Source organism: Anolis carolinensis, chromosome 4 (genome assembly GCF_035594765.1).
Source record: "Anolis carolinensis isolate JA03-04 chromosome 4, rAnoCar3.1.pri, whole genome shotgun sequence".
In the NCBI taxonomy this organism is placed as follows: domain Eukaryota; kingdom Metazoa; phylum Chordata; class Lepidosauria; order Squamata; family Dactyloidae; genus Anolis; species Anolis carolinensis.
In genome coordinates this window covers 154974673-154990284 of record NC_085844.1, presented here as the reverse complement: position 1 = coordinate 154990284, position 15612 = coordinate 154974673, and the positions used below count along the sequence as shown (strand labels likewise).

The 15612-nt window shown below is 38.9% G+C and overlaps 1 protein-coding gene across 1 annotated transcript in view; it reads left to right on the top strand.

The window, feature by feature from the left end:
* The first annotated feature begins 2092 nt into the window (after nt 1-2092).
* The window catches only part of LOC100556386 (calcium-activated chloride channel regulator 3A-1), a 27640-nt gene continuing 14120 nt past the window's right edge, over nt 2093-15612 (top strand). The window contains exons 1-7 of the mRNA XM_062978050.1: nt 2093-2419; nt 5642-5782; nt 6764-6914; nt 7975-8083; nt 10211-10379; nt 11362-11583; nt 15072-15296. Of these exons, the coding sequence (XP_062834120.1) occupies nt 2270-2419; nt 5642-5782; nt 6764-6914; nt 7975-8083; nt 10211-10379; nt 11362-11583; nt 15072-15296 (1167 nt within the window). The 5' untranslated portion in view covers nt 2093-2269. The remainder of the gene's footprint in view (nt 2420-5641; nt 5783-6763; nt 6915-7974; nt 8084-10210; nt 10380-11361; nt 11584-15071; nt 15297-15612) is intronic.

The window sequence follows — 15612 nt, the reverse complement described above, 5'->3', positions numbered from 1 at the left end:
TGTCCAAAGGTTTATTTTCTTACAGTAAATGCAAGCTATTCATTAATTCCACCGTATCAAAGTTCTCATTAATTCTGTTGCAACACCATTCAGTCTATAGTATCAAAGTTCTTATATTTGTGCTGTAACATAAATGATGGGGAATTATGAGAAGCATTCATTGTTAAAGCTAAAAGGAAATAATTCTTTTTATGTTTCTGAACAAAAGCATCTCTATTAGGTGCTTATACCCTAGTCAGTTATTTTGAAATCCTCTCCATCTGTGCCCATGAAGATAGCTGGATTCTGATGTTGTGCATTGTTTTTTTCTCACCACATGTGCACTTTAACATTTTAACCCGCACGGTTTTATTTTCTACACAATATTTTTCTCGAAATGATTAATGCTACATTCTTTTAAAAATGAAAATCAATAATAATTAAACATTAAAATAGTACTTTGATATACTCTTTGTACTCCAATATAGTTTTGCTCTTCACAAGCTCTTCTCCCATCAATTGGGATACAGTAGATCTCTTTTCCCATCCACCTCCACCTGCAAGCAAGGAGGAATTTTGACAGGGATCTTGCTTCTCATTGCCACTCTGAAGACTGATCACAGGAGGGGAGTAGGAAGATCTGTCTGCTGCATCCCGATTGACAGCAGAACATATCTCTGTTGCTTTCAGTGTTTGCTGCCTAAAAAATCAGGACTGGATGCAGTTTATGATTCCCTATACATTCATTCCCTCCACTACAAAATGCAAGAATGCAGCTGTTGAGGCTTAGTACAAACAAAACGACTTTTATTGATCAGCCAATTGGCCTTATCAAAATGGACAATATAAACACAACCTACAGTATACATCTAGTCTGAGAAAAATATAAATATACAAGTAGTTGATGCTTAGTAAGTCAGGTTTAGTGGGGTTAGGTTGAGAGATGCTACTTCGCTCTGAACTAGGAGTGTATCTGTGTTGTAATGCTAGGCACCCGAAGATTTGTATGTGACTAAATAATCTAGAATTCAACCATTATTGGGTTGTTGTGAGTTTTCCAAGCTGAATGGCCATGTTCCAGAAGTATTATCTCCTGACGTTTCGCCCACATCTATGACAGGCATCCTCAGAGGTTGAGAGGATGCCTACCATAGATGTGGGCAAAACATCAGGAGATAATACTTCTGAAACATGGCCATTCAGTCCAGAAAACTCACAACAACCCAGTGATTCCAGCCATGAATGCCTTTGACAACACATTCAACCATTATTTCTATGCAGAAAGTGTTTTTTGTGCAGAGCAATCACATTTAAATTTTACAGAAAGTCCTACACTGATAATAGGCTTTGAAAATTGTGTGGTTTTGAAGTGTTTGGGCCCTTCCACACAGTCACAAAACCCAGAATATCAATGCAGAAAATCCCTCAATATCTGCTTTGAATAGAGTTATCTGAGTCCACACTGCCATACTGTTCAAGGCAGATAATATCGGATTTTTTTCAGCTTTGTGGAAAGGGCCTTTCTTGCAGGAGGAGAAAAAAATTACTAAAATTCTCATTTTTTCCTTCAGCAAGAAAATTAGTGTTGAATGACATCCCTTAACTATTCACACTGCTAGTTATTACAGGAAGAGATGGACGTCTATGACGTAACCAAGTTTATTTTTGTCTCACAAATATTAGCATTGTATCTCACTTTTTCTTGCTTGACCAGATTTGCATTTCACCTGGGAATATGAAAAATCTTTCACTCTTGATTATGTTGACTTTCTTCTTATCTTGCCTGAATTCTTCCAGTCATTGTTTTGTGTTAGGTTATGAGACATCTGTTTTCTTACCACACATAATTAACAGAATTGTTATAATACATTCCCATAATTTTAACATTTGTTTGCACAATATCTGTTTGCAACGATTACGTTCTATCACATTTGTTTCCAGGTGTAATTCAGCAGTTAAAAATAGATGGTAAATAAATTTCATTTAATCACATTGAAAAGTCTCCTGTTCAGAGCACCTTAAATAAACAAAACCACACTGTCATGGTGATATTTTTAATGCAGTGTGTTTTCTAGATTGCAGATCATTAAAACGAGCATTCTAATTATCCCATGGAAAACGTTTGAGATCTGGCTGTTATCATGTAATCTAAGGTTATAGTAAGAAACGGCTAGATCCCTTGACAGATCAAAGTCTACTCATAAATCAGAAGGTAATTCCTTTTGTGCACTTAGGCATAGATGGTGCTATTGTTCCTGCCTGTGAGGCTGGGACAAGTGGCACAAGCAAAATGGGGCTCTGTGCGTGGCTTATTTTAACGGTGTTTTTCCATGAAGTAACAGGAACTATGGTGAAACTCAACAATGGTGGCTTTGAAGATATTGTTATTGCAATTAGCCCTACAGAACTTGAAGACCACAAAATAGTTGACAACATTAAGGTAAGTTCGTGAAATTATTAACTTAGCAACTTAGTGATATTGCTAAACTGTAATATACATGTAAAATTTAACTTGAATTCTGTAACCACATATCTACATTTTATTTACAGCATTTATATTCCGCCCTTCTCACCCCAAAGGGGACTCAGGGCGGATCACATTACACATATAGGCAAACATTCAATGCCTTTTAACATAGAACAAAGACAGACAAACATAGGCTCTGAGCGGGCCTCGAACTCATGACCTCCTGGTCAGAGTGAGTCATTGCAGTGCTTCATCGTAGCTGCTTTCCAGCCTGCGCCACAGCCCAAGCCCAGTTTCAGTTTCTTACTGGGAAATACTGTTTCTTTCATGCTAAGTGCACTAAAAATTCATAAAATTCCCCAGACTTCTTTCTTGTATGTAGTTTTGTTTATGCTGGTTTATATTCTCTGATAAGCTCCTGGTGGCGCAACAGATTAAACCACTGAGCTGCTGAACTTGCTGGCTGAAAGGTCAGCAGTTCACGTCTGGGGAGTGAGGTGAGCTCCTGCCATTAGCCCCAGTTTCTGCCAACCTAGCAGTTCGAAAACTTGCAAATGTGAGTAGTACAACAGGTACCGCTCTGGCAGGAAGGTAATGGCACTCCATGCAGTCATGCTGGCCACATGACATTGGAGGTGTCTATGAACAACGCCGGCTCTTCAGCTTAGGAATGGAGATAAGCACCAACCCCCAGAGTTAGACATGACTAGGCTTAATGCCATGGAAAAACCTTTACCTTTACCTATATTCTCCAATATTACTCTGTATGGTATTTAAATGTTAATTTTAAAGTTCTATCTCCAGGCAATTCTAGTATATCAGAACTATATTTCTTGTACTTAATGCCAATTTATGAGGGGAAATAAACCAAACTACTTTGACAGATATTCAGCCCAGCTTCTAGGTGAATGTACAAACATTTTACTTTCAAGCTTTCCTAATAACAGGTATATTTAATAAGTATGTGGCACACTATGACTGCTGGATTTCAATTTTTTAGCTTGAAAAGTAGAGTTATAAAAGTTATAATACTTACCAATAAAAACCTGCTTTATTGGTCTCTACCTGAACCCATATAAGCCTGCCAAAATTTGAGATTTTCAGAGACAGTCTTGTAAGTTTCCAATAAATGATAAAATGAAGTTAGGTTAATATATACACATAACAGGACTTTCTCTGCAGCAGCATCTCAACTATGGAAATCCATACCCAATAAAATTATCCTGGCTCTCTCTTTTAAGCTTCCTGCAAACAGCTCCACATGGATTTTAATGTCAAAAATTATGTTAAACAGTTTTTCGAATTGTTTTTAGATTGTTTTAAAAGTTCATAAAGAACATTTTATTGTGTTTTAAAACATGTGATTGTTTTGTACTGTCTGAGTAGTACAGAAGCCCTGGTGGGTTGAGAGGTGATACAAAAATATCATAAGTAAATATGATATCTTTAAACAGTTTTGCAGGGATAGGTTTTCACACCACTTACTTTCAGGATAGGAATTATCTGTTATATTCCTGAGTGCCACAGGCTGCTTTGACAGGCAGAGGAGAAAAGCCAATAAAAAGGGCACGGGCCTCATAACCTCAAGTATTATATTGTATTTTTATTTGTATTTTGGGAACAATTCAAGCTTTAGGTATAAATCAAGTATATTTGTAAACATACAAGAAAGGGGCATTATCCCATTCACTCCATAGTTAGTTCTATTGCTCTCTACATGGGATGTAACTTTCTTAAGGGAAATCATCTGGAGACGTTTCATTGATACAGACAAGTCTTCTGATCAGAAAATCTGTCTCCGTGTATGAAGAGCAATAGCACTTTCTAATATGTGAATAAAGGAAAATAAGGTGGAGGTTCTGCCTTTCATTATTTATCATGTTGTGCAATTATGTTTATTGCAAAAAAAAAAAATCCCACAACCACAGTCTGCATTGCAATCTCATCAGCAAAAGAAGCAGTATATCTATACACATAATAAAAGTGGAAATCTGTAAGTGTGTACGTGGCAGAGATGTCTGTTTACACAGACAGCCTCCCACCTCCACAAACAGGCTATAGTTTTCAGTGTTGAAGAGCCACCAAGTCACTTCCGCCTAGGACATTGCAGGTTATAGGGAGCACCATGAACATGTATCCCCAACCCCTGCCAATGTCCTCCCCAAACACTACGGCCCACCACCCAAGGCATTGAGTCCATAAGTATTTATTTGATTTGAAAGCTAAATTTAAACTTATAGATGATTCCAGAATTCTGTGACCCTCTGTGAATAAATTCAGTTAATGGCTCAAGGCCAATTGTAAAGAAGCAGAAACAAGCGACATTCCTTTTAGTAACCCTGGATAAATAAAAATCACCTGTTTCGTAAGAATTGTTGACATGAATCCAAAGCTGTTCAAGATGGTTTAAAAAGAAAAAACTTATATCCGTATTATTTAAATCACTACAAAGGAAGTTCCATTCAGGTTTGTCAAAGTCTTTATGTACATATACTTAAGTATACTTTATTGAGTACCTGACCTGACCTGGCCTGGCCTGGCCTAATAGGAAGAAATGCATTGATTGATATAAAATCAGGCCCCTTCCACATTGCTTCTATATCCCAGGATCTGATCACATAATATCTTCTTATCCTAGATTATCTGGCAGTGGAGATATATAATCCAGTTTAAATCAGATAATCTGGGACGAGATCCTGGGATATAAGGCAGTGTAGAAGGGGCCTTAATCTTCTTCTTCTTCCCATGTAGTTGATGCCCAGCAAAGTAGGGAATTAATTACAATAATGACAATAATAACTAAGTAGTGATCATGAAGACACAATGGTTAATCAGATTTACCCATTCATAACTTCCATATTCCTAATTTTATTTATGATGTGAAATCATTGTCAGGATAGTAACTACTCCACTCAGACCTGCTTTACTGGGCATCACATACTCAGGCAAAAGGATATTCATTCTGCTGGAGATCAGCATGTGGGTAAATGAGGTTTCCATCAGGTTGGGGATGGGGATTCGACCCGAACAAGTTACTTATCTCTGTAGTTGACACAGGATTCCAGTCAATATCTTTATTCTATATATCAAAAGGCAGATTGCCAGTTTGTGGTAGAACTTGTAGCTATTGAATATATAAAATAATTTTACTATACTTTGTGTGTGTTTTCATTTGCTTGCTTGCTTGTTTGTTAGGACATGTTTAAAGAGGCATCCAATTATCTCTTTTATGCTACAAACCAAAGATTTTATTTCAAGACTGTAAAAGTTGTCATTCCTTCAACATGGACAACAAAACCTGAATATAAAAGAGTTTCCAAAGAATTCTATGAAAAGGTGAGTGTGAAAAAATTGTGTTATCGAAGGCTTTCATGGCCGGGATCACAGGGTTGTTGTATGTTTTCCGGGCTGTATGGCCATGTTCCAGAAGTATTCTCTCCTGACGTTTTGCCCACATCTATGGCAGGCATCCTCAAAGGTTGTGAGGTATGGAGAAACTAAGCAAGAAAGGTGAAAAAATTGTTTTTGAAGACAAAAAACATAATGTGAAGTTGCAATCTCATGTGGAGTTAGTGAAACAAACTTTCATTGAGTAAACATATGTTGGAGTGCCTTATGCATTTCTTTCAAAGAGTAATGAACATCAGTAGTTTTAAAATGCATTGCCTAAAATTTAGAGTAGTGGTTCTCAACTTGTGGGTTCCCAGATGTTTTGGCCTTCAACTCCCAGAAATCCAAACAGCTGGTAAACTGGCTGGGATTTCTGAGAGTTGTAGGCCAAAACACCTGAGGACCCAAAGGTTGAGAACCACTGCTTTAGAGAAATTTATGGACAATAGGTCTGGTCATATTACCTGAAGATATATTTCACGTACGGAGCCAGTATGCTTTTGAATATAGTTGCTAGAGAGCAAATCTCTGACCGTATCCATCAAGGAAATGTTTTAGTATTGCAAGCAGGATGCAGAGCTCATCTGACTATGTAGATATGTATTAACCAGCTATGTACCTATATAGATACGGCAGTTTTGCAATGAGTTAAAGGAAATGAATCTGAAATAGGTCTACTCTTAGCTTGATCTGCTGGCTTTCCATCGGAGTTTTCTCCCCCATTGCAATTATTGCATAACAGTTGTTTTTCCTTATATTCTAATGCTTTTCATATAAAGGAAGTGTGATTTGGGTTTTAATATAAATACATCTTTAAATTTTGTGAATGTTCTACCAAAGTGGCCACATGACATTAATATCAAATGTTAAGATGCTGTTCATATTTCTTTTCTAGGTCATCTTTAAAACAGCTCCTTTTTATTTTAGGCTGATGTCATCGTGGCTGATCCTTCCTTGAAATATGGCGATGAACCTTATAGCTTGCAGTATGGAGGGTGTGGGGAAATGGGACGGTACATTCATTTCACATCTAATTTCATGACAAATGACAGTTTGCAGGACATTTATGGATCTAGAGGTAGTATGAAAAAGCAAGAAAAACTCTAAAGTTAAACCAAGGTTTATTTTTTTTGGATTTTATTTTGGAATATTTACAAATTCTGGATAATTGAATCATGGATACAGAACCCATGGTTACAGAGGGTAGACTGCATTTATGCATCTTCAAAAGTCCCCTCAGCAGCAATACTACTAAAAATCCAGGAGTTGCCAGAGTTCATAGTACAGTAGAGTCTTGCTTATCCATCCTTTGCTTATGCTATGTTCTGTATTATCCAACGTGCTTAATGCGTAAGAGGGGGAGGGGGGAGGGGTGAAAAACTGCTTGACATAAATGGGAGATAAAAGTGGAACTAGCAAGTGTAATGTTACCGAGAATATGTGATTGGATGGGTATGTTAATGGATTTTGTTGTTGTTTCGCTGGTATCTACAATAAAAACATATTTTAAAAAATACAGTAATTACTACATAACGTTACTGTGTATTGAACTGCTTTTTCTATCAATTTGTTGTAAAACATGATGTTTTGGTGCTTAATTTGTAAAATCATAACATTACTTGATGTTTAATAGGCTTTTCCTTAATCCCTCCTTATTATCCAACATCTTTGCTTCTCCAACGTTTTGCTGGCCTGTTTATGTTGGATAAGTAAGACTGTACTGTACCAGTATGTGATACTCCTTTAAAATGCCCGTATTCTTTTGGGTTTAGCTATGGCCCTATCTACACTTCCATATATTACAATTTGGAACTGCATTATATGGTCAGTGTGGACTCATATATTGCAGCTTAGCTGTATTGAATGGCATTATATTAGTTTACAATGATTTACACTGCATTATTTGACTGTAAGTGGAGCTCCAAACTCCCATAGAAGATGTAGATGGAAAATTATCCCAGCAATAATACATTATTAGTAATTCTTATTATAATGCTAAGTACTGGAGTACAGAAGGTTTGGTCATAAATAAGGATTGCAAAATATTTCCAATGTTACTGTAAATCTTTTGGCAAAAAATACAAATACATTTATATTCTAAATATTGTTACAATTACTATTTTGGTCATCCTGCACAGGCAGAGCATTTGTCCATGAGTGGGCTCATTTCAGATGGGGTGTTTTTGATGAAAACAACAATGATGCCCCGTTCTATACTACTGGAATAAATATGGCTGAAGCAACAAGGTATCATCCTCAATGTATATCTGATTATGCATGTATGTACAAGTCACCTTCCAACTTCTGGCAGCACCATGAATTATGTTTTTTCTAGGCAAGGAATACTAAAAGTCGCCATGATATTGCCTTCCTTTAAAGCAGTGGTTCTCAACCTATGGGTCCCCACATGTTTTGGCCTTCAACTTCAAGAAATCCTAACAGCTTGTAAAACCCATTGGGATTTCTGGGAGTTGTAGGCCAAAATACCTGGGGACCCACAGGTTGAGAACCACTACTCTAAAGCATGTCTTATAGCACTGGCTATTCCTTGGTTGACTCCCTTCCATACATTAACCCTATGTCTGATTGCATTGAGCTTCCAAGATTGGATGGGATCTAAAGTCTTCAGAATATTTAAGCCATATCTGATTAAATATAAGTAATATTTTCCATTAGATGGTTTGCTTTGGGCTCACTAGTTTGAATGTGATGTGAAAGGTTGTCCAGGGCATGAAGAAGTTATTTGGAAATGTATACACAAAATGTTCACTTAGGTCCTCATCACATTTAGATCCCTAATGCAGGTGACGAGGGGATTCTCTGCGCATCATGGCATATCCATGGGGCAGAGGGGAAATCCCCATGTTCCACATGACCGCCTAATGCAGGCGACAATGAGGGGATTCTCTGAACATCACGGCAAATCCATGGGGCAGAGGGGAAATCCCCATGTCCCACATCACCGCCTAATGCAGCCAACAATTCTCTGAGCATCACGGCAAATCCGTGGGGCAGAGGGGAAATCCCCATGTCCCACATCGCCGGAAACAAACTGGAAGCCAGTGTAGCTGCTTCAGGAGCAAGGTAATTCTTTTTCTATATCCCGCCCCCGTAAGCAATCTAGCTGCTGACTCTGTACCAGTTGAAGTTTCTGAATGCTCTTCTGGGGCAGCTCCATATACAGCAAGTTACAGTAATCTAATCTGGATGTGATTAAGGCATGTACTCCCATGGCCAAATCAGGCTTTTCAAGATATGGGTGTAGCTGGTGCACAAGTTTTAACTGTGTGAAGGCCCTCCTGGCCACTGCTGACACCTGGGCCTCCAGGGTCAGCGCTGAATCCAGGAGGACCCCAGACTGCGAACCTAAGCCTTCAGGAGGAGTGTGACAGGTTGCAACCCAATACCCTGATCAGCCCTACGACTGACCAGTAATATTATGTCTTGTCTGGATTCAGTTTCAATTTGTTCATCCTCATCCAATCTATCAAGGTTGACAGACACCGGATCAGGGTCAGGGCAGCATCCTTGGCATCAGGTGGAAACGAATAATAGAGTTGGGTGTCATTTGTGTACAGATGGCACCGAACTCCAAAACGCCAGATGATTACTCCCAGCAGTTTCATGTAGATGTTAAACAACATGGGGGACAGTATTGAACTCTGCGGGACCCCACAGGACAAAGACCATAGGGTCGATCAGGAGTCCCCCAGCACCACCTTCTGGACTCAACTCTGCAGGAAGGAATGGAACCACTGAGACACAGTGCCTCCAAGTCCCATTCCTCCAAGGCGGTCCAGAAGGATACCATGGTCAATGGTATCGAAAGCCGCTGAGAAGTCTAAGAGAACCAGAAGGGACACACTCTCCCTGCCAGTTCTCTGGCCTAAAGTTGTTCATTAATGAGTGGTCAAGAGATGGCTTATAAAAATAGGCCTTACTGTGGTCTCTTTAAGGCTAGATGGAATTACACTTTGGACCAATGAGACATTGACCACCATTCTGACCCATTCTGCCAGACCCCTTTGGCAAGTTTTATCAGCCATGAGGGACAAGGGTCTAGGATACATGTGGTGGCTCTGACTCCCCCAAGGATCCTGTCCAATGAGGATTATCTGTTTTGATAATCTGGATTATATGATAGTGTCGACCTTAGATTCCAGGGTCTCCACAAATATCATCATATGACTGCTGTAGGGCAATGAGTATTTTCTGAAATACTTTTAAAAAATCTTAATTGAACATTGGAGGCTGCTCATTCAAAACAGCATTAAGTGCCATGTTTCATCTCACGATGCTTGTACCTGTATCAGCTGCATTCTACAGTCTAGTTAATGATTCATTAACAATACCAATTTCTATAATATTGTTTAGATGCTCAACAGCAATCACTGGACAGAATATATTTCGAACTAACACAGGAGCTACCAGGAAGTGTAAATTCGAATACAAAGCTCAGCTTTATGAGGGTGGATGTCAGTTTATTCCAGACAAAAAGCAAACTACATCAGCATCTATAATGTACATGCCAAGTCTCTCTTCAGTAAGTATGACTAATGTCAGCACCAATACCACAACTTAATTCTGATACTGTGAAAGCATTCAAGAAATCTGGAGTTTTGATTTTCTTTACTCCATTGATTTGTTGTTTATGTTCTAAGATTATAATTCTACATGCATGTATTGATCACAAACATTTCCAATTTTTTTTACCCCAGAGGAAACTTTGATTTCCAAGTTTCAAGGAATTCTGCATTAAAATTATTATAATTGGAATGTCTTGACTATCGTATGTTCACCTGTGTGATAATTCACAGAGTTTACAGTCCTGGGAGAGAAAGGAAGCATTAGCTCATATATCCCCTGATATTCAGAGGCTGTCCTTTGTCCAAAAACATTTCCTTATCAGATTATGTTTCTTCTATGCATCCTGCCCCCCTCTATTATTATCCAGCAATACATGCCTTCCCACTGCTAAACTGAAATGGTGAGGGGCAAATCCCCCAAGTTCTGTCAAGTCCTTCATTGAGGCTGCTTCTACATTGCCCTATATCCCATAATCTGATCCCAGATCATCTGGCAGTGGAGACTCATCTAATCTAGTTCAAAGCAAATAACCTTGGATCGGGTCCTGGGATATAAGGACAATGTAGAAGGGGCCTAAGGCAGGTTCAGCACTGCCATATAATTTTGTAAGCAGCCCCACCAGAAGTAGCCTTGTGTCATATGATGGGCTCCGTCGAGGAAACGTCCTGGAAGCATCCTAGGATACTTCCCGAAGATAGTAATGAGAACCTTAGAGAATTCCTTTCAGCATGGAAGCCACTAACTGCACCTGTTTAAGAGATGATATCAATGTATGTCTACTTTAAAAAAAAATCCATAGAACATGTCTAGTTTTTCCTTTCCCCATAGATATGACCAAGAGTTTCCACTGTTGTATCATTGTTTTTTTAAGAATGTCTGTCATAAAGTAAGTATTGCTATACTGTTGTAATTGGGAACTATTCTTGTCTTTTATATAGGTTATTCAGTTCTGTGATGAGAAAAACCATAACACAAAGGCACCAAATATGCAGAACAAAATGTGCAACTTCAGAAGCACCTGGGAAGTTATTATGGAGTCAGCAGATTTTGCCAGTTCATCTCCAAGAAGTGTTCCTCCACCTAGCCCCACTATCTCATTGCTGCAAACACGGGACAGAGTTTTGTGTCTTGTGCTTGATGTTTCTGAGAGTATGGTTAAGGTAAGTCTATATTTTTCTGTTTTGAGAGGAAAGAATTTCAATGGAAAGTTATGGAATGGTGCGGGGAGGGGGGGGAGAGGATTCCAGCAGCCAGTATAAGCCAAACTATTCTGCATGGCTTTTAATGATGACATTGCCCAGTTTTAAAATTTGTATTTTAGCATTGTTTTGAGACTATATTTAAACATTTTAAAGGGTATTTTAATGTGTTTGAAAACATTTTTTTCTTTGTACTGTTTTAACTGGTTTTATTTCTTAATTACCTTGTGGCTGGGAGGCTGGGAAAATACAAAAATATCTTCAATGAATACAAAATAAAAAATATAATAGTTTGTGTAGCCAGTGTTTCCTGGATTAGTTATTTTGTAATGCTATGTATGAGAAGCTGTCATTGTTTGTTTTTGGATTTTATGAATGGTCCCATTAGAAAATGCAAAACTGCACATTGGGAACATACATACAATTGTACAGCTGATGGAATGCAACTCCCATCAGCGTGAGACCTAGTCAGGTTGCAACTCTCATCAGGTCCAGATCTGGCCAGCTGTAACTTCCATTACAGATCTGGCGGTGTGCTGTTCCCATCAGCCCCAGCTCTGACTGGTATTGAACTACCTAGACCTGAATTGGTGGGTTTGCTCCTAACTGGTCAGATGGATCAGACTTTTTGTTGGGGTGCAACTCCCATCATTCTCAGGTTGTGTGGTGAATGGATAATGATGTTGGGAGATGCAGGTTGGTAAGTAGGATGAAACTCATGCAGTTCTCCAGATTTCAATTACCGTTGTTCTCTATCATGTCTCCTTAACCTCTCTAATATTTTAAGTTGGATCATGAAGGGTATACCTACCTACCAAGTTTGATTCAAATCCATCATAGGTGGCCATGACCTTGGTGGACATCAAATCCCATCATTCTCTATCAATCCTCCCCAAACCTCACCGGCATTTAAAATCATATCATGAAGGCTATGTGCACCATGTTTGGTCCATATCATCATGAATAGGATACACACAGCTCTCTGTATGTGGGCGGGCTACATCTCCCATCATACTCTGCCAATCTCTCTCTCTTTATCCCCACCCCTAAGTTTGGTCCAAATCCATCAAGCCATGTGGGAGCCTTTGTGGATCAAACATTCTACATACATACAAACAAACATATATTTATATAAACATATTTTGACTTTTACCACTTCATCACATGTACTAAATTCTACTGGCTGCTACACGTAAAATCCGGGAAGCGGCTGCTCCCACTACATTTGTTTGGCTTCAAGTGTAGAAGAGAGCATTCCTTGTGTATTTTTAAGCATGGTGGCCAGCAGTCTTTTTCAACTTTTCAGAAGATGGTGGGGAACTGGATTTTTTAAAATCGTCTGGAAGTTTGGCTTTTTCTGTAATGTTGAAAATGTGGGAGGGGAAGTTTTGGGAGGAGGTAAACCACCTACCCCAGTAAGAATAGTTCTGTAGCCATTACCTTTTCCTCATGGAGAAAGTTGCCAAAACAATTTCTTTCTTTATAAAGTCTTTCTGGGTCCCTCCCTCCCTCCCTTCCAGAGAGAGAGAGAGAGAGAGAGAAGGGGGGAGGAAGGCAGAGGATGCATCCCTGTCATGGAGGGAAAAAGAGAGAGGGGGAGAGAGGGAGAAAGAGCGAGCGAGAGACAGAGGAGGAAGGGAGGAAGGTAGCTGATAGCAGAGAGAGAGAGAGAGAGAGAGAGAGAGAGAGCCAAAGAGAGAGAGCCAAAGAGAGAAGAGGGAGGAATAGCCCTGCTGCTTCAAAGCCTGGATGCGGTAATACTATCAAGCCAGTATCCAAATCTTTGGGATTCAGAAACTGGATTTCATTTCTCCCACATCTGTGACAGGCATCCTCAGAGGCAAGTGGGGTTGTTGCAATTGTCACGTCAAGATAAAATTCCTTGGAAATAAGGCCCACTGAGTTCAATTAAACTCTAAACTCTTTCAGGGCTGTCTGGCCATGTTCCAGAAGCATTATCTCATTATTATCAGAGGCAACTGGGAATTTAGCAACTGGCCTACTTGGTTAGCATTGAATAGCCTTGAAGCTTCAAAGCCTGGCTGCAATTCTCCAGTGATCCAAGTATCCAGATTTTTAGGATTCAGAAGCTGCATTATATGGCAGTGCTGATGGGGCCCTAGATAATGTCACTTCAAGATAAAATTCCTTGGAAATAAGGCCCACTGAGTTGAGTTAAACTCCAGTGCCTTTCAGAGCTGTCCAGGCAGTGTTCCTGAAGCATTATCTCATTATTATCCAAGGCAAGAGGGAAAGTTGCAACTGGCCACCTTGATTGGCATTGAATAGCCTTGTAGCTTCAAAACCTGGCTGCAATTGCGCTATGATGCAAGTATCCCCTAGTAATTTGTTTGTATATGATTTTGAAAGTATTATACAGTGTATAAGACTTTGTTCCCAGAGCACATACAACCAAGTTGCAGAGTTTTTCCCCCTTCCCTCATGCTAGAAATAACAATGAAATACCTAATTCCTCTTCTTCCTTCCTTCCTCCCTCCCTCCTCTCTTTTAGGCAGCATCCCAAAGGGACAAACTGAGTATAATCAGAAACTTCTCAGTTCTCACGTTAATACAGAGTGAGGCTGAAATTTCAAGGAGAGGAGGATTTCTTTCAACAAATAATGCTTTGGGGGCGGTGGTGGTGGTGGCCGTGGCCTCAGATCTGTAATGTGGTGAGAAATTTACTCAAAGAGTCTGGAGAACATACTAAATTGCATGGAAGTGTGGTGAAAGTAAGGAATTCATCCGTTTAATTAAAAAAAATGGAACTCTACTGAGTTCTACTGAGCAAAACATTTTCATCCATTTCATTGCCTTAATGTGATGAAATCCTTAGATAGATAGATAGATAGATAGATAGATAGATAGATAGATAGATAGATAGATTATAATACTATAAAACAACAGCTCATTGCAATAGTGTAACATTTGAATAAGAATACGAAAAGGCTTTTAAAGATTTATAAAGGGGAATTCTTACGCAAAGAAATGTAAGCAGTAATGGATGTTCGCATATGTTGTTGGCTTCTCTTTTTTCCCTTCACTCTTTAAAATCTTCTTTTGTCTTTTCTGTATTATCCAAATTTTATTAATTTGAAATGTTGCGGCTATTTTCTTTTAAAGATTAGGAATCTTATTCAAATTACATCTCAAACAAGAGTAGTAATATTAGGCAGCAGCAATACAAGTTGGCTAGCAATCTTATATCAATCATGTCATCTTTGCATGACCTGATGTTAACCCATGGCCAGCTCAGTTGATTTTATGAATATTTTTCTGTGACACATGACACATATCTCACTGAAATGAACTATCATTGCATGAAGTTCCTATCCAGATTTACCTTGGTATACCAAATTATAATTAAGATGAAGACATTTCCCAGTAACTCTTAACTTTTTGGATCTCCTGGAATTTACAGACTGTTTCACATCTTATTCCTCATGCAGTACAATCGCATTGATCGGCTGAGGCTAGCTGCAAAACTATTGCTTCTTCAGATTATTGAAATGGGATCCTGGGTTGGAATTGTCACATTCAATGATGAAGCAACAATTCAGACGGGTTTGCAACAGATCACCAGTGAGAGTGTGCGGATAGCTCTTACAAACTATATTCCTACTAAAGCTGGTGGAGGAATTAATGTATGTGCTGGAATATATGCAGGATTTGAGGTGAGCATTTCCAATTATTATTTTATGTCTGTTGAGACATTTTATATTTCTACTTTTAAAATTCCTTCTGAATTCTGCTAGTGAAAAGCCAGCATAATGCATTAGATGGCTATTAGTGCAGCTGGGTGTGATCATATCACACCTATATTGATATCATTCTTCCAATTGGCTTCTGGGCAAAGTGTTTGTTACCTTTAAAGCTCTTCATGGTTTGGTTCCAGACCATGAAGATTGCCTATGGGATGACCTTCTCCTATACATTCAGGTCTTCTGGTGATTTGTATTTCATTCAGCCAGGACTAGACTGGCAATTGAT